The 26,438-nt window shown below is 57.6% G+C and overlaps 1 protein-coding gene across 1 annotated transcript; it reads right to left on the reverse strand.

The window, feature by feature from the left end:
* LOC144676157 (proteasome activator complex subunit 1-like) lies at positions 1-26,019 on the reverse strand (the record flags this gene model as incomplete). Its single annotated transcript, XM_078536654.1, has 10 exons — positions 25,545-26,019; positions 22,809-22,841; positions 21,599-21,661; positions 21,204-21,299; positions 19,607-19,703; positions 18,783-18,880; positions 16,929-16,997; positions 12,550-12,617; positions 10,594-10,648; positions 1-107 (listed from the first exon to the last, which is right to left on the reverse strand). Coding segments are annotated over exons 1-10 (725 nt in total), but the record flags the coding sequence as incomplete, so codon positions are not given.
* Positions 26,020-26,438: the final 419 nt, after the last annotated feature.

Here is a 26,438-nt window from a genome sequence, read left to right on the forward strand (position 1 = left end):
ACCTCTCCGCACACACTCACATATTGGTGTCTGATCTCCATCACCATGGCCCGGATTTCATTGTACTGCGCCTCATCGATCTCGTGGACCAGCTGTCGGTAATCATCCTGGATCAAGGAGAAGGAGAGCGGGTCAGTGGGGCAAGGAGCACTGGCATTTACCGAGCATCTTGGAGGGGGTAAAACATTACCCAGGCGCCCTTGCCGGAGGGAGACCCCTCAGCAAAACCTGACTCCAAGGGGCAGGAGGAGATATCAGGGACAGGCGACCATAAGCAGGGGGAAAGAGGGAGATTTGAAGATGTGTGTTAAAGAAGGAGAGAGAGAGAGAGAGAGAGGGGGGGACGGAGAGGTTGAGGGAGGGAAATGCAGAGATGAGGGCTTCCCCCCACCCACAGGCAGGTGAAGGCCCGGCCGCCAATGGTGGAGCGATGCGAATCGGGGGGAGGCTCGAGAGGGCAGAATCGGAGGAGAGCAGAGATCTCGGAGGGTTGCAGGGGGCTGGAGGAGGTTACAGAGATAGGGAGGGGTTGTAGGTGGCTGGAGGAGGTTACAGAGATAGGGAGGGGTTGTAGGGGGCTGGAGGAGGTTACAGAGATAGGGAGGGGTGTAGGGGGCTGGAGGAGGTTACAGAGATAGGGAGGGGTGTAGGGGCTGGAGGAGGTTACAGAGAAAGTGAGGGTTGTAGGGGCTGGAGGAGGTTACAGAGATAGGGAGTGGTGTAGGGGCTGGAGGAGGTTACAGAGATAGGGAGGGGTATAGGGTGCTGGAGGAGGTTACAGAGATAGGGAGGGCTGTAGGTGCTGGAGGAGGTTACAGAGATAGGGAGGGGTGTAGGGGCTGGAGGATGTTACAGAGATAGGGAGGGGTGTAGGGGCTGGAGGAGGTTACAGAGAAAGGGAGGCTTATAGGGGCTGGAGGAGGTTACAGAGATAGGGAGGGGTGTAGGGGACTGGAGGAGGTTACAGAGATAGGGAGGGGTGTAAAGACTGGAGGACATTACAGAGATAGGGAGGGGTGTAGGGGGCTGGAGGAGGTTACAGAGATAGGGAGGGGTATAGGGGCTGGTGGTGGTTACGGAGATAGGGAGGGGTGTTGGGTTTGGTGGTGGTTAAAGAGATAGGGAGGGGTGTAGGTGATTGGAGGAGGTTACAGACATAGGGAGTGTTGTAGGGGCTGGGGGAGTTACAGAGATAGTGAGGGTTGTAGGGGCTGGAGGATTTTATAGATATCGGGAGGATTGTGGGGGCTGGAGGGGGTTACGGAGATAGGGATGGGTGTAGGGGCTGGAGGAGGTTACAGAAATAGGGAGGGTTGTAGGGTCTGAATGAGGTAACGGAGATAGGGAGTGTTGGAGGGGCTGGAGGATATTACAGAGATAGTGAGGGGGTGTAGGGGGCTGGAGGAGGTTACAGAGATAGGGAGGGGTGTAGGGGCTGGAGGAGGTTACAGAGATAGGGAGGGGTGTAGGGGCTGGAGGAGGTTACAGAGATAGGGAGGGGTGTAGGGGCTGGAGGAGATTACAGAGATAGGGAGGGGTGTAGGGGCTGGAGGAGGTTACAGAGATAGGGAGGGGTGTAGGGGCTGGAGGAGGTTACAGAGAAAGGGAGGCTTATAGGGGCTGGAGGAGGTTACAGAGAAAGGGAGGCTTATAGGGGCTGGAGGAGGTTACAGAGAAAGGGAGGGGTGTAGGGGACTGGAGGAGGTTACAGAGATAGGGAGGGGTGTAGGGGTGGAGGAGGTTACAGAGATAGGGAGGGGTGTAGGGGACTGGAGGAGGTTACAGAGATAGGGAGGGGTGTAGGGGGCTGGAGGAGGTTACAGAGATAGGGAGGGGTGTAGGGGGCTGGAGGAGGTTACAGAGATAGGGAGGGGTGTAGGGGGTTGGTGGTGGTTAAAGAGATAGGGAGGGGTGTAGGTGATTGGAGGAGGTTACAGAGATAGGGAGTGTTGTAGGGGCTGGGGGAGTTACAGAGATAGTGAGGGTTGTAGGGGCTGGAGGATTTTATAGATATCGGGAGGATTGTGGGGACTGGAGGGGGTTACGGAGATAGGGAGGGGTGTAGGGGGTGGAGGAGTTTGCAGAAATAGGGAGGGTTGTAGGGTCTGGAGGAGGTAACGGAGATAGGGAGGGGTGTAGGGGGATGGAGGAGGTTACAGAGATAGGGAGGGGTGAAGGGGGCTGGAGGAGGTAACGGAGATGCGGAGGGGTGTAGGGGGCTGGAGGAGGTTACAGAGATAGGGAGGGGTGTAGGGGCTGGAGGAGGTTACAGAAATAGGGAGGGGTTTAGCGGCTGGAGGAGGTTACAGAGATAGGGAGGGGTTTAACGGCTGGAGGAGGTTACAGAGATAGGGAGGGATGTAGGGGCTGGAGGAGGTTATAGAAATAGGGAGGGGTTTAGAGGCTGGAGGAGGTTACAGCGATAGGGAGGGGTGTACGGGCTGGAGGAGGTTACAGAGATAGGGAGGTTTGTAAGGGCTGGAGGAGCTTACAGAGATAGGGAGGTTTGTAGGGGCTGGAGGAGGTTACAGAGATAGGGAGGGGTGTAGGGGCTGGAGGAGGTTACAGAGATAGGGAGGGGTGTAGGGGCTGGAGGAGATTACAGAGATAGGGAGGGGTGTAGGGGGCTGGAGGAGGTTACAGAGATAGGGTGGGTTGTAGGGGCTGGAGGAGGTTACAGAGATAGGGAGGGTTGTAGGGGGCTGGAGGAGGTTACAGAGATAGGGAGGGTTGTAGGGGGCTGGAGGAGGGTACAGAGATAGGGAGGGGTGTAGGGGGCTGGAGGAGGTTACAGAGATAGGGAGGGGTGTAGGGGCTGGAGGAGGATACAGAGATAGGGAGGGGTGTAGGGGCTGGAGGAGATTACAGAGATAGGGAGGGGTGTAGGGGCTGGAGGAGGTTACAGAGATAGGGAGGGGTGTAGGGGCTGGAGGAGGTTACAGAGAAAGGGAGGCTTATAGGGGCTGGAGGAGGTTACAGAGATAGGGAGGGGTGTAGGGACTGGAGGAGGTTACAGAGATAGGGAGGTGTGTAAAGACTGGAGGACATTACAGAGATAGGGAGGGGTGTAGGGGGCTGGAGGAGGTTACAGAGATAGGGAGGGGTGTAGGGGGCTGAAGGAGGTTACAGAGATAGGGAGGGGTGTTGGGGTTGGTGGTGGTTAAAGAGATAGGGAGGGGTGTAGGTGATTGGAGGAGGTTACAGAGATAGGGAGTGTTGTAGGGGCTGGGGGAGTTACAGAGATAGTGAGGGTTGTAGGGACTGGAGGATTTTATAGATATCGGGAGGATTGTGGGGGTTGGAGGGGGTTACGGAGATAGGGATGGGTGTAGGGGCTGGAGGAGGTTACAGAAATAGGGAGGGTTGTAGGGTCTGGAGGAGGTAACGGAGATAGGGAGTGTTGTAGGGGCTGGAGGAGGTTACAGAGATAGGGAGGGGTGTAGGGGGCTGGAGGAGGTAACGCAGATACGGAGGGGTGTAGGGGGCTGGAGGAGGTTACAGAGATAGGGAGGGGTGTAGGGGCTGGAGGAGGTTACAGAAATAGGGAGGGATTTAGCGGCTGGAGGAGGTTACAGAGATAGGGAGGGGTTTAGCGGCTGGAGGAGGTTACAGAGATAGGGAGGGGTGTAGGGGCTGGAGGAGGTTACAGAGATAGGGAGGGGTGTAGCGGCTGGAGGAGGTTACAGAGATAGGGAGGGGTGTAGATGCTGGAGGAGATTACAGAGATAGGGAGGGGTTGTAGGGGGCTGGAGGAGGTTACAGAGATAGGGAGGGGTGTAGGGGGCTGGAGGAGGTTACAGAGATAGGGAGGGGTGTAGGGGGCTGGAGGAGGTTACAGAGATAGGGAGGTTTGTTGGGACTGGAGGGGGTTACAGAGATAGGGAGGGGTGTTGGGGCTGGTGGTGGTTAAAGAGATAGGGAGGGGTGTAGGGGCTGGAGGAGGTTACAGAGATAGGGAGGGGTTTAGCGGCTGGAGGAGGTTACAGAGATAGGGAGGGGTGTAGGGGCTGGAGGAGGTTACAGAAATTTGGAGGGGTTTAGAGGCTGGAGGAGGTTACAGAGATAGGGAGGGGTGTAGGGGCTGGAGGAGGTTACAGAGATAGGGAGGTTTGTAAGGGCTGGAGGAGGTTACAGAGATAGGGAGGTTTGTAGGGGCTGGAGGAGTTTACAGAGATAGGGAGGGGTTTAGGGGCTGGAGGAGGTTACAGAGATAGGGAAGGGTGTAGGGGCTGGAGGAGTTTACAGAGATAGGGAGGGGTGTAGGGGGCTGGAGGAGGTTACAGAGATAGGGAGGGGTGTAGGGGGCTGGAGGAGGTTACAGAGATAGGGAGGGGTTTAGGGAGTGGAGGAGGTTACAGAGATAGGGAGGGTTGTTGGGACTGGAGGGGGTTACAGAGATAGGGAGGGTTGTAGTGGCTGGAGGAGTGTACAGAGATAGGAAGGGGTGTTGGGGCTGGTGATGGTTAAAGAGATAGGGAGGGGTGTAGGAGGTTGGAGGAGTTTACAAAGATAGGGAGGGTTGTAAGGGCTGGAGGAGGTTACAGAGATACGGAGGGGTGTAGGGGGATGGAGCAGGTTACAGAGATAGGGAGGGGTGTAGGGGCTGGAGGAGGTTACAGAGATAGGGAGGGGTGTAGGGACTGGAGGAGGTTACAGAGATAGGGAGGGTTGTAGGGGCTGGAGGAGGTTACAGAGATAGGGAGGGGTGTAGGGGCTGGAGGAGGTTACAGAGATAGGGAGGGTTGTAGGGGCTGGAGGAGGTTACAGAGATAGGGAGGGCTGTAGGGGCTGGAGGAGGTTACAGAGATAGGGAGGGGTGTAGGGGCTGGAGGAGGTTACAGAGATAGGGAGGGGTGTAGGGGCTGGAGGAGGTTACAGAGATAGGGAGGGGTGTAGGGACTGGAGGAGGTTACAGAGATAGGGAGGGGTGTAGGTACTGGAGTAGGTTACAGAGATAGGGAGGGGTGTAGGGTCTGGAGAAGGATACAGAGATAGGGCGGGATTGTAGGGGCTGGAAGAGGTTACAGAGATAGGGAGGGTTGTAGGGGCTGGAGGAGGTTACAGAGTTAGGGAGTGTTGTAGTGGCTGGAGGAGGTTACAGAGATATGCAGGGTTTGTAGGGGCTGGTGGAGGTTACAGAGAGAGGGAGGTTTGTAAGGGTTGGAGGAGGTTACACTAATAGGGAGGGGTGTAGGGACTCAAGGATTTTACAAAGATAGGGAGGGTTGCAGGGGCTGGAGGAGGTTACAGAGAGAGGGAGGGTTGTAAGGGCTGATGGAGCTTACAGAGATAGGGAGCGGGGTAGGGACTGGATGAGGATACAGAGATAGGGCGGGGTGTAGGGGGCTGGAGGAGGTTACAGAGATAGGGAGCGGTGTAGGGGGCTGGAGGAGGTTACAGAGATAGGGAGGGTTGTAGGGGCTGGAGGAGGTTACAGAGATAGGGAGTGTTGTAGGGGATGGAGGAGGTTACCGAGTTAGGGAGTGTTGTAGGGGCTGGTGGAGTTTACAGAGAGAGGGATGGGTGTTGGGGGCTGGAGGAGGTTACAGTGATCGGGAGGGTTGTAGGGGCTGGAGGAGGTTACAGATATAGGGAGGGGTGTAGGGGCTGGAGGAGGTTACAGAGATAGGGAGGGGTGTAGGGGGCTGGAGGAGGTTACAGTGATCGGGAGGGTTGTAGGGGCTGGAGGAGGTTACAGATATAGGGAGGGGTGTAGGGGCTGGAGGAGGTTACAGAGATAGGGAGGGGTGTAGGGTTTGGAGGAGGTTACAGAGATATGGAGGGGTGTAGGGGCTGGAGGAGGTTGCAGAAATGGGGAGGAGTGTTGGGGCTGGAGGATGTTAGAGAGGTAGTGAGGGGTGTTGGGTCTGGAGGAGGTTACAGAGATAGGGAGAGTTGTAGGGACTGGAAGAGGTTACAGAGATAGGGAGGGGTTTAGGGGGCTGGAGGAGGTTACAGAGATAGGAAGGGGTGTAGGAGCTGGAGGAGGTTACAGAGATAGGGAGGGGTGTAGTGGCTGGAGGAAGTTACAGAGATAGGGAGGGTTGTAGGGGCTGGAGGAGGTTACAGAAATGGGGAGGGGTGTCGGGGCTGGAGGAGGTTACAGAGATGGGGAGTGTTGTCAGGGCTGGAGGAGGTTACAGAATTTATGAGGGTTGTAGGAGCTGGAGGAGCTTACAGAGATAGGGAGGCGTCTATGGACTGGAGGAGGTTACAGAGATAGGGAGGGTTGTAGGAGCTGTAGGATATTACAGAGATAGGGAGGGTTGTAGGGATCTGGAATAGTTTACAATGATAGGGAGGGGTGTAGGGGGACTGGAGGAGGTTACAGAGATCGGGAGGGTTGTAGGGGGCTGGAGGAGTTTACAGAGATAGGGAGGGGTGTAGGGGCTGGAGGAGGTTACAGAGCTAGGGAGGGTTGTAGGAGCTTGAGGAGGTTACAGAGATAGGGAGGTTTTGTAGTTGCTGGAGGAGGTTGCAGATATAGGGTGGGGTGTAGGTGGCTGGAGGAGGTTACCTAGATAGGGATGGTTCTAGGGTGGATATGTGTTTACAGAGATAGAGGTGTTTGTATTGGCTGGAGGAGGTTACAGAAATGGGGGGAGGTCTTGTGAGTGGAGGATGTTATAGAGATTCGGAGGGGTGTAAGTGCTGGAGGAGATTACAGAGATAGGGAGGGGTGTACGGGGTTTGATGGGGTTACAGAGATAGGGAGTGTGGGAGGTGCTGGAGGAGGTTACAGAGATAGGGAGGGTTGTAGGTGCTGGAGGAGGTTACAGAGATAGGGAGGGTTTTGGGGCTGGAGGAGGTTACAGAGATAGGGAGGGGTGTAGGGGGCTGGAGGAGGATACAGACATAGGGAGGGGTGTAGGGGCTGGAGGAGTTTACAGAGATAGGGTGGGGTGTAGGGGGCTGGAGGAGGATACAGTCATAGGGAGGGGTGAAGGGGCGGGAGGAGGTTACAGAGATAGGGAGGGTTGTAGGGGCTTGAAGGGGTTACAGAGATAGGGAGGGGTGTTGGGGGCTGGAGGACGTTACAGAGATCGGGAGGGGTGTAGGGACTGGAGGAGGTTACACTAATAGGGAGGGGTGTAGGTGCTGGGGGAGGTTACAGAGATAGGGAGGGGTGTAGGGGTCTGGAGGAGGTTACAGAGATAGTGAGGGGTGTAGGGGCTGGAGGAGGTTACAGAGATAGGGAAGGTTGTAGGGGCTGGAGGAGGTTAGAGAGATAGGGATGGGTGTAGAGGCTGGAGGAGGTTACAGAGATAGCGAGGGGTGTTGGGGGATGGAGGAGGTTACAGAGATAGGGAGGGGTGTAGGTACTGGAGGAGTTTACAGAGAAAGGGAGGGGTGTAGGGGACTAGAGGAGGTTACAGAGATAGTGAGGGGTGTAGGTGGCTGGATGAGGTTACAGAGATAGGGAGGGCTGTAGGGGCTTGAGGAGGTTACTGAGATAGGGAGGGGGCTGGGGGCTGGAGTAGGTTACAGAGATAGGGAGGGGTGTAGGGGGCTGGAAGAGGTTACAGAGATAGGGAGGGGTGTAGTGGCTGGAGGAGGTTACAGAAATAGGGAGGGGTGTAGGGGCTGATGGAGGTTACAGAGATAGGGAGGGGTCTAGGGGCTGGAGGAGGTTACAGAGATAGGGAGGGGTGTAGGGGGCTGGAGGAGGTTACAGGGATAGGGAGGGGTGTAGGGGGCTGGAGGAGGTTACAGGGATAGGGAGGGGTGTAGGGAGTTGGAGGAGGTTACAGAGATAGGGAGGGGTGTAGGGGCTGGAGGAATGTTACAGAGATAGGGTAGGGTGTAGGGGCTGGAGGAGGTTACAGAGAAACGGAGGGTTGTAGGGGCTGAAGGAGGTTACAGAGATAGGGAAGGTTGTAGGGGATGGATTATATTACAGAGATAGGGAGGGTTGTTGTTGTTGGACTGGAGGAGGTTGCAGAGATAGAGAGGGGTGTTGGGGGCTGGAGGAGGTTACGGAGATAGGGAGGGGTGTAGGGGGCTGGATGACATTACAGAGATAGGGAGTGGTGTAGGAGGGCTGGAGGAGGTTACAGATATAGGGAGAGTTATAGGGACTGTAGGAGGTTACAGAGATAGGGAGGGGTGTAGGGGCTGGATGACATTACAGAGATAGGGAGGAGTTGTCATTGGACTGAAGGAGTTTACAGAGATAGGGAGTGTTGTAGGGGCTGGAGGAGGTTACAGAGATAGGGAGGGTTGTAGGGGATGGAGGAGGTTACAGAGATAGGGAGGGGTGTAGGGGGCTGGAGGAGGTTACAGAGATAGGGGGTGTTGTAGGGGCTGGATGATATTACAGAGATAGGGAGGGGTTGTAGTTGGACTGGAGGAGTTTACATAGATAGGGTGGGGTGTAGGGGCTGGAGGAGGTTACAGAGATATGGACGGGTGTAGGAGGCTGGAGGAGGTTACAGAGATAGGGAGGGGTATAGGGGGCTGGAGGAGTTTACAGAGATAGGGAGGGGTATAGGGGGCTGGAGGAGGTTACAGAGATAGGGAGGGGTGTAGGAGGCTGGAGGAGGTTACAGAGATAGGGAGGGGTATAGGGGGCTGGAGGAGGTTACGGAGATAGGGAGGGGTGTAGGGGCTGGAGGAGCTTACAGAGATAGGGAGGGGGTGTAGGGGCTGGAGGAGGTTACAGAGATAGGAGGGATGTAGGGGCTGGAGGATGTTACAGAGATAGGGAGGGGGTGTAGGGGCTGGAGGAGGTTACAGAGATAGCGAGGGGGTGTAGGGAGCTGGAGGAGGTTGCAGAGATAGGGAGGTGTGTAGGGGGCTGGAGGAGGTTACAGAGATAGGGAGGGTTGTAGGGGCTGGAGGAGGTTACAGAGATAGGGAGGGTTGTAGGGGCTGGAGGAGGTTACAGAGATAGGGAGGTTTGTAGCGGCTGGAGGAGGTTACAGAGATAGGGAGGGGTGTAGGGGCTGGAGGAGGTTACAGAGATAGGGAGGGGTGTAGGGGCTGGAGGAGGTTACAGAGATAGGGAGGGGTGTAGGGGCTGGAGGAGGTTACAGAGATAGGGAGGGGTGTAGGGGCTGGTGGAGGTTACAGAGATAGGGAGGGGTGTAGGGGGCTGGAGGAGGTTACAGAGATAGGGAGGGTTGTAGGGGCTGGAGGAGGTTACAGAGATAGGGAGGGGTGTAGGCGGCTGGAGGAGGTTACAGAGATAGGGAGGGGTGTTGGGGGCTGGAGGAGGTTACAGATATAGGGAGGGGTCTAGGGGCTGGAGGAGGTTACAGAGATAGGGAGGGGTGTAGGGAGCTGGAGGAGGTTACAGAGATAGGGAGGGGTGTAGGGGTCTGGAGGAGGTTACAGAGATGGGGAGGGGTGTAGGGGGCTGGAGGAGGTTACAGAGATAGGGAGGGGTGTAGGGTCTGGAGGAGGTTACAGAGATAGGGAGGGGTTTTGGGGCAGGAGTAGGTTACAGAGATAGGGAGGGCTGTAGGGGGCTGGAGGAGGTTACAGAGATAGGGAGGGTTGTAGGGGCTGGAGGAGGTTACAGAGATAGGGAGGGGTGTAGGGGTCTGGAGGAGGTTACAGAGATAGGGAGGGGTGTAGGGGCTGGAGGAGGTTACAGAGATGGGGAGGGGTGTAGGGGGCTGGAGGAGGTTACAGAGATAGGGAGGGGTGTAGGGTCTGGAGGAGGTTACAGAGATAGGGAGGGGTGTAGGTGCTGGAGGAGGTTACAGAGATAGGGAGGGGTTTTGGGGCAGGAGGAGGTTACAGAGATAGGGAGGGGTGTAGGGTCTGGAGGAGGTTACAGAGATAGGGAGGGGTTTTGGGGCAGGAGGAGGTTACAGAGATAGGGAGGGGTGTAGAGAGGGGATCCAGTGTCCGTGTGAGAGAGCACGTGGGCGATGGGGGAATGGGAGTTGTTAGATCGGGCGCGGAGTTCCAGCCATTCGAGTTCGGGGTGGACGTTGTGCCTTTGACGTGGGTGTGGGGGAGGAGATTCACCGGGACGCTCCCTGGGGGAACGAGGGTGAGACACGGAGAGACCGGGAGAAGCCGGGATCGCTCCCCTTTGGGACAGGGACTATTGCGATGGGGGGGGGGTGGTGGTCTGGAATTGAGGCGTTCGTAACCTCGAGGGGTTCGGGTGGCGCGGACGAGGGGAATCTGCGTCCAGCGGCGGCGAGGGTCGGTCACCAGAGAGGGGTGGCGGAGGGAGGAGAATCGGCCAATGACCCAGGTTAAGAACCAGCAACCCGGGGTGAGGGGAAGCCGCTTTAGGGGTTCTTTTTCGGGTGGGCGAGGTGTGGCAAGTGGCGTCCCACAGGGGGGGTGTGGGGGGGTATGTGCCAGGGCCTTAATCTTTACCCGCTTGGCATCAACGACGGCGACGAGGGGTCAGCGGAGGCGCGGTAGCTGAGCGGTGGACGACGCAACGGTAAGTAGGTAAGTATGTGGTGAAGAAGACATAAGAGGCCCACGGGGTGTGGCTACGGAGAAGCGGAGCGAGTGGGTGAAAACCCGGCCGACGGGGAAGATAGAGAGAGAGAGAGAGAGAGAGAGAGTTGGGGGGGCAGCATGGCAGGGGCAAGAACGCGAGAGAGAAAGTTCCGGACTCACCACGTGCTGCTCTTTGGCTGCCTTGGCGACTGCATCACCACGATCGAGGAAGTACCTGCGGGAGCAGAGAGAGAGAGGGAGAGAGAGAGTGAGTGTGAGAGAGAGAAAGAGTATGTTTGTGTGTGTGTGACAGTGAGGTCCACTCTCCTCCCTCTCACAGAATTTTGTCCCCTGTGTGGTGTAGGTTACCCACAGCGCTGTTAGGGAGGGAGTTCCAGGATTTTGTCCCCTGTGTGGTGTAGGTACACCCACAGCGCTGTTAGGGAGGGAGTTCCAGGATTTTGTCCCCTGTGTGGTGTAGGTACACCCACGGCGCTGTTAGGGAGGGAGTTCCAGGATTTGGACCCAGCGACAGTGAAGGAACGGCCGATATATTTCCAAGTCCGGATGGTGAGGGGCTCGGAGGGGGGAACTTCCAGGTGGTGGGTGTTCCCCATGTGTCTGCTGCCCTTGTCCTTCTAGATGGTAGCGGTCGTGGGTTTGGGCGGCGCTGTCGAAGGAGCCTTGGCGAGTTGCTGCAGTGCATCTTGTAGATGGTACACACGCTGCTGCTACTGTGCGTCGGTGGGTGGAGGGAGTGAATGTTTGTGGATGGGGTGCCGATCGAGCGGGGCGGGGGCTGCTTTGTCCTGGACGGTGTCGAGCTTCTCGAGTGTTGTGGGAGCTGCAACTCATCCAGGCAAAGTGGGGAGTGTCCCATCACACTCCTGACTTGTGCCTTGTAGATGGTGGACAGGCTTTGGGGGAGTCAGGAGGTGAGTTACTCTCCGCAGGATTCCCAGATTCTGAGTGAGGTTCACTCTCCCCCTCACTATAGGAGTGAGGTTCACTCTCCCCCTCACTATGGGAGTGAGGTTCACTCTCCCGCTCACTATGGGAGTGAGGTTCACTCTCCCGCTCACTATAAGAGTGAGGTTCACTCTCCCGCTCACTATAAGAGTGAGGTTCACTCTCCCACTCACTATAGGAGTGAGGTTCACTCTCCCGCTCACTATGGGAGTGAGGTTCACTCTCCCGCTCACTATAAGAGTGAGGTTCACTCTCCCTCTCACTATAGGAGTGAAGTTCACTCTCCCCCTCACTATAGGAGTGAGGTTCACTCTCCCGCTCACTATAGGAGTGAGGTTCACTCTCCTGCTCACTATCGGAGTGAGGTTCACTCTCCCGCTCACTATAGGAGTGAGGTTCACTCTCCCGCTCACTATAAGAGTGAGGTTCACTCTCCCACTCACTATAGGAGTGAGGTTCACTCTCCCGCTCACTATAGGAGTGAGGTTCACTCTCCCCCTCACTATAGGAGTGAGGTTCACTCTCCCGCTCAATACGGGAGTGAGGTTCACTCTCCCGCTCACTACGGGAGTGAGGTTCACTCTCCCTCTCACTATGGGAGTGAGGTTCACTCTCCCGCTCAGTATAGCAGTGAGGTTCACTCTCCCACTCACTATAAGAGTGAGGTTCACTCTCCTGCTCACTATAGGAGTGAGGTTCACTCTCCCACTCACTACAGGAGTGAGGTTCACTCTCCCGCTCACTATAGGAGTGAGGTTCACTCTCGCGCTCACTATGGGAGTGAGGTTCACTCTCCCGCTCACTATAGGAGTGAGGTTCACTCTCCCACTCACTAAAAGAGTGAGGTTCACTCTCCCGCTCACTATAGGAGTGAGGTTCACTCTCCTGCTCACTATAGGAGTGAGGTTCACTCTACCGCTCACCATAGGAGTGAGGTTCACTCTTCCCCTCACTATAGGAGTGAAGTTCACTCTCCCCCTCACTACGGGAGTGAGGTTCACTCTCCCCCTCACTATGGGAGTGAGGTTCACTCTCCCGCTCACTACAGGAGTGAGGTTCACTCTCCCCCTCACTATAGGAGTGAGGTTCACTCTCCCGCCCACCATTCCCCCTGCCCCACCTTCCCCAAACGCCGCGCTCCCCACCTCCCCTCCGGCCGGGACCTACTTGGTGATCTGCGTTTGGAATCCCTCGATCTTTGTCCGGCTGTTGGTCATCAACTCGAACACCTTCTCCTGAAATGTGAGGAGGGAGAACGTGAACAGCAGGAGGGGGTCACTCCAGGCGGCCGGACACCCGACACCACAACATGGCCAAATAGCAACCTCGTGTAGTGCACCCTTTGCGATGGGCGTGAAGGGCACGGGGTGAAAATCGAGACCTCGGCAATAACGCCCTTCATTGGTCTAGCACCTTGGTTATCCCACGATGCTTCAGAAAGCTCCTATCAACCGGGATGTGGCCCCTCAGCCACTTGAGGAGGTATTAGTGACAGGAGAGCAAAAGCTCGGTCAAAGAGGGAGGCTTTTAGGAGCGTCTTAGAGGAGGAGAGGGAGGGAGAGAGAGAGAGAGAGGGAGGGAGACAGAGAGAGAGAGATGGAGGGGGAGAGAGGGAGGGAGAGAGAGAGGGAGAGACAGAGAGAGAGAGAGAGAGAGAGACAGAGGGTGAGAGAGAGGGAGGGGGAGGGAGAGAGAGAGGGAGGGGGAGAGAGAGAGAGAGGGAGGGAGAGAGAGAGAGACAGAGAGAGAGACACACAGAGAGAGAGACAGAGATAGAGAGAGACAGAGAGAGAGAGACAGAGGGAGAGAGAGCAACAAAGAGAGGGAGGGAGAAAGAGAGACAGAGAGAGGGATGGAGAGAGAGAGACAGAGAGAGGGAGGGAGAGAGAGGGACAGAGAGAGGGAGGGAGATAGAGACAGAGAGAGAGCGAGAAAGAGAGGGAGGGAGAGAGAGAGAGGGAGGGAGAGAGAGAGAGAGAGCGGGAGGGAGAGAGACAGAGAGAGAGAGAGAGAGAGAGAGGGAGGGAGAGAGAGAGAGAGAGGGAGGGAGAGAGACAGAGAGAGAGAGAGGGAGGGAGACAGAGAGAGAGAGACGGAGGGGGAGAGAGGGAGGGAGAGAGAAAGGGAGAGACAGAGAGGAGAGAGAGAGAGAGACAGAGGGTGAGAGAGAGAGAGGGGGAAGGAGAGAGAGAGGGAGGGGGAGAGAGAGAGAGAGGGAGGGAGAGAGAGACAGAGAGAGAGAGACACAGAGAGAGAGAGACAGAGATAGAGAGAGAGACAGACAGAGAGAGAGAGACCGAGGGAGGGAGAGAGAAGGAGGGAGAGAGGGAGAGACAGAGAGAGAGAGAGAGGGAGGGAGAGAGAGGGAGGGAGAGAGAGAGAGAGAGAGAGGGTGAGTGAGACAGAGAGAGGGAGGGAGAATGAGACAGAGAGAGGGAGAGTGAGACAGAGAGAGGAAGGGAGGGAGAGAGAGAGAGATGTTGAGGGAGGGAATTCCCGAGCTTAGGGTCCCCAGCCCAGGCAGCTGAAGGCCCGGCCGCCAATGGTGGAGCGATGGGAATCGGAGGAGCGCAGAGATCTCGGAGGGTGGTAGGGGCTGGAGGTGGTTACAGAGATAGGGAGGGGTGTAGGGGCTGGAGGAGGTTACAGAGATAGGGAGGGTTGTAGGGGGCTGGAGGAGGTTACAGAGATAGGGAGGGGTGTAGGGGGCTGGAGGAGGTTACAGAGATAGGGAGGGGTGTAGGGGGCTGGAGGAGGTTACAGAGATAGGGAGGGGTGTAGGGGGCTGGAGGAGGTTACAGAGATAGGGAGGGGTGTAGGGGCTGGAGGAGGTTACAGAGATAGGGAGGGGTGTAGAGTGCTGGAGGAGGTTACAAAGATAGGGAGGGATGTAGGGGGCTGGAGGAGGTTACAGAGATAGGGAGGGGCGTAGGGGCTGGAGGAGGTTACAGAGATAGGGAGGGTTGTAAGGGGCTGGAGGAGGTTACAGAGATAGGGAGGGGTGTAGGGGCTGGAGGAGGTTACAGAGATAGGGAGGGGTGTAGGGGCTGGAGGAGGTTACAGAGATAGGGAGGGGTGTAGGGGCTGGAGGAGGTTACAGAGATAGGGAGGGGTGTAGGGGCTGGAGGAGGTTACAGAGATAGGGAGGGGTGTTGGGGCTGGAGGAGGTTACAGGGATAGGGAGGGGTGTAGGGGGCTGGAGGGGGTTACAGGGATAGGGAGGGTTGTAGGGGCTGGAGGAGGTTACAGAGATAGGGAGGGTTGTAAGGGGCTGGAGGAGGTTACAGAGATAGGGAGGGGTGTAGGGGCTGGAGGAGGTTACAGAGATAGGGAGGGGTGTAGGGGCTGGAGGAGGTTACAGAGATAGGGAGGGGTGTAGGGGCTGGAGGAGGTTACAGAGATAGGGAGGGGTGTAGGGGCTGGAGGAGGTTACAGAGATAGGGAGGGGTGTTGGGGCTGGAGGAGGTTACAGAGATAGGGAGGGGTGTAGGGGGCTGGAGGGGGTTACAGAGATAGGGAGGGTTGTAGGGGCTGGAGGAGGTTACAGAGATAGGGAGGGGTGTAGGGGCTGGAGGAGGTTACAGAGATAGGGAGGGGTGTAGGGGCTGGAGGAGGTTACAGAGATAGGGAGGGGTGTAGGGGGTTGGAGAAGGTTACAGAGATAGGGAGGGCTGTAGTGGGGCTGGAGGGGGTTACAGAGATAGGGAGGGGTGTAGGGGCTGGAGGAGGTTACAGAGATAGGGAGGGGTGTAGGGGCTGGAGGAAGGTTACAGAGATAGGGAGGGGTGTAGGGGCTGGAGGAGGTTACAGAGATAGGGAGGGGTGTAGGGGGTTGGAGAAGGATACAGAGATAGGGAGGGCTGTAGTGGGGCTGGAGGGGGTTACAGAGATAGGGAGGGGTGTAGGGGGCTGGAGGAGGTTACAGAGATAGGGAGGGTTGTAGGGGCTGGAGGAGGTTACAGAGATAGGGAGGGGTGTAGGGGCTGGAGGAGGTTACAGAGATAGGGAGGGGTGTAGGGGGCTGGAGGAGGTTACAGAGATAGGGAGGGGTGTAGGGGGTTGTAGTGTCGCCAACAACGTTGAGCTCACTTCACTCACCTCCCACTCCTACTCCCTCTTCAAATTCCAAAACCTTCCCCTTCACATTCCCCCCCCCCCCCCCCCACCCATTGCCCCAGCCCTTGCCCTGTCAACGAACGGGAACAGAGTCCCCTCTGCCCACCTCGTCCGAACCTGTCTCAACCCCGCCCCGGAGATCAATCGGATCTCCCCTCGACCCCCCTGTCCCTCCCAGGCGAGCAACCCCAACCCCTCTCCCCGAGCCGAGGAAGGGGAAGTGTTCTGGACGGCGAGAGATTGCAGAGCTGTGAGGCGGTGGAGGGATCTTGGTAGCCCAGTGCTTGAGCCCGCGACAGGGTAGCGCCCAGCTACCCAGCGCGTAATCGGACAAGCGTTGCTGAAGGAATAGACAGGTCGCAGGTTTTCATCTTGCACTCGTCAGGGCACTCCTCAAGAGTACCAGTATAAGGGTCAAAACAACAATTTATACCGCATGGGAAGAGAGCGCGGACGGGCTGGCAAGCGGCCTCTGATTCGCGGAGGCGTTGCCGTGGAGAATCCACCAGTGAAAGCCTCTACCAGTCAGAGGCCCCTTGCCAACCAATCGGCGCTCTCTTCCCATGCAGTATAAATTGTTGTTTTACCTTTATCTTGGTATTCTTGAGGAGTGTCCTGTTGAGTGCAATATTAAAAGCCTCGACACGTCTATTTTTTCAGCAATATTCTGCCCTACCAAAAGACTATTTAGGAAGCTAATAGAAAGTTATCATTTATTGTGAGGGGGGATTGAATATAAAAGTTAGGGAGGTTTTGCTTCAGTTGGTACAGGGCAGTGGTGAGACCACATCTGGAGTGTTGTGTACAGAGTTGGTCACCTTATTTAAGGAAGGGTGTAAATGCGTTGGAAGCAGTTCAGAGAAGGTTTACCAGACTAATACAAGGAATGCGCGGGCTGTTATATGAGGGAAGGTCGGACAGGTTAGGCCTTGTGTCCGCTGGAGTTTAGAAGAGTGAGGGAGGTGACTCGATCGAAACCTTTAAGATCCTGAGGGAGGGTCTCGGACAGGGTGGGATGGGGAGAGGATGTTTCCTCTTGTGGGACAATCGAGAACGAGGTTGGGGGGGTCACTGTTTAAAAATGAGGGGGTGGTCCGTTTAGGACAGAGACGAGGGGAAATGTTTTCTCTCCGAGGGGGCGGGGGTGAGTGTTTGGAACTCTCTCCCTCACAAGGCGGTGGGGGCAGAGTCTGTGAATGTTTTTAAGGGGGGGTGGGCGAGATAGATTCTTGATTCACAAGGGGGTGAAAGGTTATCGGGGGGGGGGTGGGCAGGGGTTGAGGTTACAATCAGGTCAGCCACGGTCTTATTGAATGGGGGGAGCAGAGCTCGATTCTTTGTCCGCACGTCTATAACCTGACCTTGACACGAAAACCCATTCCCCTCCCCCCACCACCCCCCCACCGGCCCCCTGGCCCCCTTGGCTGTACCTGCACCGCCACACCAAAGTTGTTGCCGTCTTCAATCTTGGGGACCTGCAGTTGGATCCACATGCTCACCTGCCAAAGGGAGGGAAGGGAGGAGGAGAAGGAATCAGACACCCAGCCGCTCATTCACACGCCGACGCCGCCCCACCACCACCCCCCCCACCACAGCCGCTTGTCCCTCCCGAGCGGGCAGGAACCCGAGGCCAGGGGCCCCGCTTTGCCTGTAGCGATGAGGACGTAAGGGTCGGGGGGTTGTGGGGGGGTGGGGGGTAGGAGGGGTATGGTGGGGGGGGCGGAGTCCAAGTCTTGTAGGCGGAGTCGAAGGTGGGGGGGGGTGGGCCAGGACTTAAGACGGAGGGCGGCTGCCAGGAATTGCCAGGTGCAGAGGGATCTGGGCATCCCAGCGCATGAATGACAAATGGTTAGCGTGCAGGCATCAGCGAGTCATTAGGAGGGCCCATGGAACGCTATCCTTTGTTAGGAGAGGGTTTCAACGCGAAAAGGAGGATGTTGCGCTATAGTTATACAGGGCGTTGGGTGGGACTGCACCTCGATTACCGTGTGCGGTTTTGGTCTTAAAGGGAGAATGTTATTAGGGCTAGTAAAGGCCCGATGGGCTGAATGGGGGGGGTTAGGGAATTAGAGGGATGGTCTTCAATGGGAGAGTGAGGGGATTAGAGGGATGGTCTTCGATGGGAGAGTTAGGGGATTATTAGAGGGATGGTCTTCGATGGGAGAGTTAGGGGATTAGAGGGAGGGTCTTCGATGGGAGGGTTAGGGGATTAGAGGGATGGTCTTCGATTGGAGGGTTAGGGGATTAGAGGGAGGGTCTTTGATTGGAGGGTTAGGAGATTAGAGGGAGGGTCTTTGATTGGAGAGTTAGGGGATTAGAGGGATGGTCTTCGATGGGAGGGTGAGGGGAGTAGAGGGATGGTCTTCGATGGGAGAGTTAGGGGTTTAGAGGGATGGTCTTCGATGGGAGAGTTAGGGGATTAGAGGGAGGGTCTTCGATGGGAGAGTTAGGGGATTGGAGGGAGGGTCTTCGATGGGAGCGTTAGGGGATTGGAGGGAGGGTCTTCGATGGGGGAGTTAGGGGATTAGAGGGATGGTCTTCGATGGGGAGTTAGGGGATTAGAGGGATGGTCTTCGATTGGAGAGTTAGGGGATTAGAGGGAGGGTCTTCGATGGGGGAGTTAGGGGATTAGAGGGATGGTCTTCGATGGGAGAGTTAGGGGATTAGAGGGAGGGTCTTCGATGGGAGAGTTAGGGGATTAGAGGAAGAGCCTTCGATGGGAGAGTTAGGGGATTAGAGGGATGGTCCTCGATGGGAGAGTTAGGGGATTAGAGGGAGGGTCTTCGATGGGAGGGTTAGGGGATTAGAGGGATGGTCTTCGATGGGAGAGTTAGGGGATTAGAGGGATGGTCTTTGATGGGAGAGTTAGGGGATTAGAGGGATGGTCTTTGATGGGGGAGTTAGGGAATTTGAGGGAGGGTCTTCGATGGGAGAGTTAGGGGATTAGAGGGAGGGTCTTCGATGGGGGAGTTAGGGGATTATTAGAGGGAGGGTCTCGGATGGGGAGTTAGGGGATTAGAGGGAGGGTCTTCGATGGGAGAGTTAGGGGATTAGAGGGATGGTCTTTGATGGGAGAGTGAGGGGATTAGAGGGAGGGTCTTCTATGGGAGAGTGAGGGGATTAGAGGGAGGGTCTTCGATGGGAGAGTTAGGGGATTAGAGGGGTGGTCTTCGATGGGAGAGTTAGAGCCACTCGTCGAACGAGTTTCCCGGGTCGGAGTCCGGAGCTGTGGTGGGTAACGGAATAAGGAGCGGGCGGACGAACGCGGGAATAACGGGGCTCACCACGTTGCTTTTCTCCTTCAGCAGGTTGATTTCCGGCTTCACCTCCTTCAGCAGGGCCAGGATCTTGTCATTGCTGGGCACCGGGCCACAGGGGGGACCTGGAAACAGAGGGCGGCCGGTGAATGGTGGGTGGAGGGGGGGGAGGAGGAGGGCAGAAACAGTGAAAGCATCAACAGGCGAGGCAGCACGAGAGAGAAAGAGAGAGAGCATTCGAGCGCTGACCATCACGCGCGCAAAATCCCAAAGGAGGTGCAGGCCCAGACGGTAGAGGCGGTGCACGGAGTCACACGCCCGCAAGCGACGCCTTCTGCAAATAAACGGGTCTTCGAGAGAAAGGCCCGAAATTTGGCTGCCGGGCCCACTCATCAGGGGCGGGCGGTGGGGGTGGGGGGGTGGGGGTGGGGGGGTGGTGGCTGGAGGATCGGCGCATCCCGGGGCCCCCGGCGGCACAGCAAGATCCCACGGACAGCCCAGACCTCCGCGTCGGGGAGATAGCCGTTGGCGCTGTGCGCCTCGAACCACCGCTGCTCGTAGTGGGGGGGGCGATGATGACGATGGGGGCGCCGGGGCACGAGGGAGAACTCTGCAATGCTCCCCAAACCCACCCCCCCCCCAGCACCCTCGCCGCCCACATTCCACCCCCCCACCCCCCCGTCCTCTCTGAAGTGGTGGCCGTAGGGGTTGAGAAACTTTATCAGCCGTGATTGAATGGCGGAGCGGACTCGATGGGCCGAATGGCCTCATTTCTGCTCCTAGGTCTGATGGTCTTAGGGTCTCATGGTTCACCACCCGCCCGAGGGTGATGAGGGAGTTGACGGACTTACCACTGTCTTCATCATCCTTATCCTTATCCTTTTCCTTTTCCTTTTCCTTCTCCTTCGTGCTATCCTTATCTTTCTTCGCCGCCTCTCTCTTCTTCTTCTGCCAAATTAACACAAAAACCTCAGAGCCCTCCGCATCCAACTCCACTTATAGCGACACCTCCTGACCCCTCCCAACTCACTTCAGCACCACGGAGAGCAGAGCGGCGAGATCAGTTCAGCTCCAGTACTGAGGGAGCGCCGCACTGTCGGAGGGTCAGTGCTGAGGGAGCGCCGCACTGTCGGAGGGTCGGCGCTGAGGGAGAGCCGCACTGTCGGAGGGTCAGTGCTGAGGGAGAGCCGCACTGTTGGAGGGTCAGTGCTGAGGGAGAGCCGCACTGTCGGAGGGTCAGTGCTGAGGGAGCGCCGCACTGTCGGAGGGTCGGCGCTGAGGGAGAGCCGCACTGTCGGAGGGTCAGTGCTGAGGGTGAGCCACACTGTCGGAGGGTCAGTACTGAGGGAGCGCCGCACTGTCGGAGGGTCGGCGCTGAGGGAGAGCTGCACTGTTGGAGGGTCAGTACTGAGGGAGAGCCGCACTGTCGGAGGGTCGGCGCTGAGGGAGAGCTGCACTGTCGGAGGGTCAGTACTGAGGGAGCGCAGCACTGTCGGAGGGTCGGTGCTGAGGGAGAGCCGCACTGTCGGAGGGTCAGTGCTGAGGGAGCGCCGCACTGTCGGAGGGTCAGTGCTGAGGGAGAGCCGCACTGTCTGAGGGTCAGTGCTGAGGGTGAGCCACACTGTCGGAGGGTCAGTACTGAGGGAGCGCCGCACTGTCGGAGGGTCAGTACTAAGGGAGAGCCGCACTGTCGGAGGGTCGGTGCTGAGGGAGAGCCGCACTGTCGGAGGGTCGGCGCTGAGGGAGAGCTGCACTGTCGGAGGGTCAGTACTGAGGGAGCGCAGCACTGTCGGAGGGTCAGTACTGAGGGAGAGCCGCACTGTCGGAGGGTCAGTACTGAGGGAGAGCCGCACTGTCGGAGGGTCAGTGCTGAGGGAGTGGCGGAGGGTCAATACTGAGGGAGTGTCAGAGGGTCAGTACTGAGGGCGTGTCAGAGGGTCAGTACTGAGGGAGTATCTGAGGGTCAGTACTGAGGGAGTGTCGGAGGGTCAGTACTGAGGGAGCGTCGGAGTGTCAGTACTGAGGGAGTGTCTGAGGGTCAGTACTGAGGGAGTGTCGGAGGGTCAGTGCTGAGGGAGTGTCGGAGGGTCAGTACTGAGGGAGTGTCGGAGGGTCAGTGTTGAGGGAGTGTCAGAGGGTCAGTACTGAGGGAGTGTCGGAGGGTCAGTGCTGAGGGAGTGTCGGAGGGTCAGTACTGAGGGAGTATCGGAGGGTCAGTGTTGAGGGAGTGTCGGAGGGTCAGTACTGAGGGAGTATCGGAGGGTCAGTGTTGAGGGAGTGTCGGAGGGTCAGTACTGAGGGAGTGTCGGAGGGTCAGTACTGAGGTAGTGTCGGAGGGTCAGTACTGAGGGAGTGTCGGAGGGTCAGTACCGAGGCAGGGTCAGAGCGCTCTAACCGCGCGTGTGTATTGTTGAGACTGTCCCCTTCACCCCATCTGCCCCCACTCACCTTCTCCTCCTTCAGTTTATCCTTCTCCGGATCGGGAATGGGAATGTCCAGTTTCGCCCGGATCACTGACACGTCCTGAAGGTTCAGGTCATTCCGCTGTGGGAGGGGGAGGCGAGAGATTGACATAGAGACCAGTCAAGGGTTTGCTTCTGCTGCTGATGTCCCCTCCGACCCCACGTGTCCCGAGAGGGGAAAGGTCAGAGAGTGACCCACTGACCCCAGCCGGAGCTCCCTGCTGCCCCCTCCCACCACCCCCTCGGTTCCCCTCCGAATCGCTGTGGGTTTGTCCCCAGTGTGGTGTTCAGGGGTGTGGGGGGAGCTGGGTGTCCCTTTGCCCTCCCCGACCCTCATTCTGAGTGTTCTGACATTGCGGGCAGAGTTTATTCCAATCTGACCTTCAGCAGCGTGTCCAGTTCCTTCAGCTTCCCTGGGAAGAACGAGGCTACGAGACCCTCAGCCTAGGGGGAGAGAGAGAGAGAGAGAGAGGTGGGACAGGAGTGACTCCCCATCGGTCATTCATCGGATTGAGAGATGCATCAACTCACACAGAGACAAGCGGCAACACATGTACCGTCACACAGACACACGCACACACATTCACACACGCACCATCACACAGACACATACCGCCACACAGGCTCACATACAGGCTCACACACACATTCACGCACAGGCACAGTCACAGACCCACACACAGGCATAGGCACACATATACAGACACACAATCATGAAGGCTTACACACAGACTCACACACACACACATACACGCACGCACCCACTGTCTCACAGACAGACCCAGTCAGACAGACTCACACACACACACACAGTCACACAGACTCTCACACCATCTCACAGACTCACACACACACGCAGTCACACAGACTCTCACACCATCTCACAGACTCACACACACACACAGTCACACAGACTCTCACACCATCTCACAGTCTCACACACACACAGTCACACAGACTCTCACACCATCTCACAGACTGACACGCACTGTCACACATACAGTTATACACACAGTCACAGGTACATGCACAGTCACAGTTACACACACAGACTCACACACATACAGTCACACAGACTCTCACACCATCTCACAGACTCACACACACAGTCACACATACCGTTATACACACAGTCACAGGTACACGCACACACACGGACTCACACACATATAGTCACACACAGGCACAGCCACACATTGACACACACAGATACAATGTCACACAGACAGACACAGACTCACACACAGGCACAATCACACACACAGACACACAAGGGCACACCTCATCTCACACACACACGCAGCAGAGCTTCACATGCACACATTGACTTGTACAGAAAGACAATCACTCACCCACTTGCACACAGTCTGACATACACACACTGACATACACACACATAAACGCACACACACACACACACACACACACACACACGCTCCCTCCCAAGCCGGACATAGACAGGACACAGACACCCAATCACACACACACACACTGACAGACACAGAGTCACTGACCCTGGACCTCCTCACACAGACAGACACAGCACCACCCCTACACAGTGCCCAAGCCCCACGTTCACCCACACCCTTACCTGTGCACAGACGTCCTTTCTGAAGCTATCCACCTGTCGAAGGGAGGAGAAGCAGTCAGTAAATAACCAATCGCAGGTTTCTAATTCAGTATCTAACACAAATAGTATTCTCTGTGTCTGAGAAAGACAGAGACGGACAGAGAGAGAGATAGACAGAGAGAGAGAGACAGAGGGAGAGAGAGATAGACAGAGAGAGAGATAGAGAGACAGAGAGAGATAGAGAGAGTGAGAGAGAGAGAGACAGAGGGAGAGAGAGAAAGAGACGGAGACAAGGAGAGAGAGAGAAAGAGACAGAGAGAGAGGGAGACAGAGAGAGAGGGAGACAGAGAGAGAGGAGGGAGAGAGAGAGAGAGACAAAGCGAAAGAGACAGGGAGAGAGAGAGAAAGAGACAGAGAGAGAGACAGAGAGAGAGAGAGAGAATGAGAGAGATACAGAGAAAGAGAGAGACAGACAGAGAGAAAGAGACAACGAGAGAGACAGAGAGAAAGTGAGAGAGACGGAGAGAAAGAGGGAAACGAAAACAGAGAGAGAAAGAGAGGGAGGGAGAGACAGAGTGAGTGAGAGGGAAATAGTGAGAGAGAGACTGAGAGAGACAGCGAGAAAGAGGGAGGGAGAGGGAGGGAGACAGAGAGAGAGTGAAAGAGAGAGAGGGATAGACAGAGAGAGAGACAGAGAGAGAGACGGAGAGAGAGAGACAGAGAGTGAGAGAGAGAGACAGAAAGACGGAGAGAGAGAGAGAGAGAGAGAGACAGAGAGAGAGAGAGAGAGGGAGAGCCTCAGTTCAGGAATGTTACAGGTTCCCAGACTGTTGAGGGCGAGGGGAGGATGAGGGTGAGAGTAGGTTGAAGGCGAAGGGAGGGTGAGGATGAAGGCGAGGGTGAGGGGAAGTGGGAGGGTGAGGGGGAGGGTGTGGGCGAGGGGAAGGTGAGGGGGAGTGGGAGGGGTAGGTTGAGGTGGAGGGGTATCTGAGGGGGAGGGGAGGGTGAGGATGAGGGTGAGGGGGAGGGGAATGTGATGGGAAGGGGAGGTTGAGGGTGAGGGGAGGGTGAGGGGAGGTTGAGGGTGAGGGGAGGGTGATAGGAGGATGAGGGTAAGGGGTGGGCAAGGGGAGGGTGAGGGTGAGGGGAGGGTATCGGGAGGGTGAGGGCGATGGGAGGGGGTGCGGATGGTGAGGACGAGTGATTGACGAGGGGAAGGTGAAGGGAGGTGGAGGGGAGGGTGAGAGTAATGGTGAGGGGGGTGTGGGTGTGTGGGGTTGAGGGGAGGGTGAGTTTGAGGGGAGGGGGTTGTGAGGGTGAGGGGAGGGAGAGGGTGAGGGGGTGACGGTGAGAGTGAGAGTGAGTGGAGGGTGAGGGTGAGGGGAGCGTAGTCTGGGGGTGAGGGGGCGAGTGGAAGGGGTGAGGGTGAGGGGGTGACGGGGAGGGTGAGGGGGAGGGTTGAGGGTGAGGGGGAGGGTGGGGAGGGGGAGGGGGTGAGGGGGCGAGGGGTGGGTGAGGGGGAGGGGCTGAGGGTGAGGGGGTGAGGGGGAGGGGAGGGGGTGAGGGGGAGGGGGTGAGGGGGAGGGGTGAGGGGGATGGGGTGAGGGTGAGGGGGCAAGTGGAGGGTGAGGGGGTGAGGGGGAGGGAGAGGGGGTGAGGGTGAGGGGGTGAGGGTGAGGGGGTGAGGGTGAGAGGGTGAGGGGTTGAGCGTGAGGGTGAGGGTTTGAGGGTGAGGGGGCAAGTGGAGGGGGTGAGGCGGCGAGGGGAGGGTGAGGAGGCGAGGGTGAGGGGGTGAGGGTGAGGGGTTGAGAGTGAGGGGGTGAGGGGTTGAGGGTGAGGAGGTGAGGGGGAGTGGGAGGGCGAGGGTGAGGGGTGAGGGGTTGAGGGTGAGGGGTTGAGGGTGAGGGAGTGAGGGTGAGGGGAAGGTGGGGAGGGTGAGGGGGAGGGGGTGAGGGTGAGGGGGTGAGGGTGAGGGGTTGAGGGTGAGGGGGTGAGGGTGAGGGGAAGGTGGGGAGGGTGTGGGGGAGGGGGTGAGGGTGAGGGGAAGGTGGGGAGGGTGTGGGGGAGGGGGTGAGGGTGAGGGGAAGGTGGGGAGTGTGTGGGGGAGGGGGTGAGGATGAGGGGAAGGTGGGGAGGGTGTGGGGGAGGGGGTGAGGGTGAGGGGAAGGTGGAGAGGGTGAGGGGGAGGGGGTGAGGGGGAGGGGTTGAGGGTGAGGGATTGAGGGTGAGGGGGTGAGGGGTTGAGGGTGAGGGGTTGAGGGTGAGGGGGTAAGGGGTTGAGGGTGAGGGGTTGAGGGTGAGGGGGTGAGGGGTTGAGGGTGAGGGGGTGAGTGTGAGGGGGTGAGGGAGAGGGTGAGGGGGTAAGGGGTTGAAGGTGAGGGTGAGGGGGGTGAGGGGTTGAGGGAGAGGGGGTGAGGGGTTGAGGGTGAGGGGTTGAAGGTGAGGGTGAGGAGGGTGAGGGGGGTGAGGGGTTGAGGGTGAGGGGTTGAAGGTGAGGGTGAGGGGGGTGAGGGGTTGAGGGAGAGGGGTTGAAGGTGAGGGTGAGGGGGGTGAGGGGTTGAGGGAGAGGGGGTGAGGGGTTGAGGGTGAGGGGTTGAGGGTGAGGGTGAGGGGGGTGAGGGGGTTGAGGGAGAGGGGGAGGGGACACCCCGTGATCCAGCCCTTCCCGGAATGAAGCCCTCGAGAATGTCAGCACCCGCGTCCCCGAGGGAGGGAGAGAAACGCCCGCCCGCCCGGACACCGAGGGTAGGGTTTTACCAGCTTCTGCGTCGGGGGGTCAATCCGCAGGGCAGCCATATTGTTCCGGCGGCCGGGGTGTGGGGCTTGGCGGGGGGTGGGTCGATCGATTCAAACGGTCAAGGCCTGAGAGAGAGGGAGAGGGAGAGAGAGGGAGATGTGGCTGCTACCGATCAAGACCGAAAGTGAAACCTGGGCACGAGAGAGAGAGAGAGAGAGGGAGGGAGGGAGAGGGGATTCCCACAGACGGTCAAGAGCAGAGCTTGCCGGGACTTGCAGTCCTCTCTCTGCAGCACGGCCTCTGCTGGCCCCTCAGGGAACTGAGAGGGCCTGAGTCACCCGCCCGCCCGCCTGTCCACCCACCCGCCTGGGCCCCGGTCCAGGCCGCCCAGACGGCCCCAGAGTGAGTGTGTGTGTGTGTGTGTGTGTGTGTATCTGACGATTCAGTCTCCCTCCCTCTCCCTCTCTCTCTCTCTCTCTATCTCTACACGGCCTCAGCCGCTGTGCTAACAGGAGGGAAGGGGTTTAACTGTTTCAGCCCCTGTGTCTGTCCACAGCCTGGCTGCTTATGAAGGGAGAGAGACAGAGAGAGAGAGAGACAGACAGACTGACAGACAGACAGGCGCGCAGAGGGACAGACAGAGACACACACACACCCACACCCACACTCACACCCACACCCACACAAACATACATACACACATAAAAACACACACACGGACACGTGCACACACACACACAGACACACACAGGCACACGCATACTAACACGCCCACTCACTCACACAACCACACAGACACACACTAACACACACACACACACAGGAGCACACACTCACACACACACACACACAGGCACATGCAGACGCAGACAGAGAGACACACACAGACAGGCGCGCACAAACAGACACAGGCA

This window comes from Cetorhinus maximus, unplaced genomic scaffold (assembly GCF_964194155.1).
Source record: "Cetorhinus maximus unplaced genomic scaffold, sCetMax3.hap1.1 HAP1_SCAFFOLD_1390, whole genome shotgun sequence".
Lineage (NCBI taxonomy): Eukaryota > Metazoa > Chordata > Chondrichthyes > Lamniformes > Cetorhinidae > Cetorhinus > Cetorhinus maximus.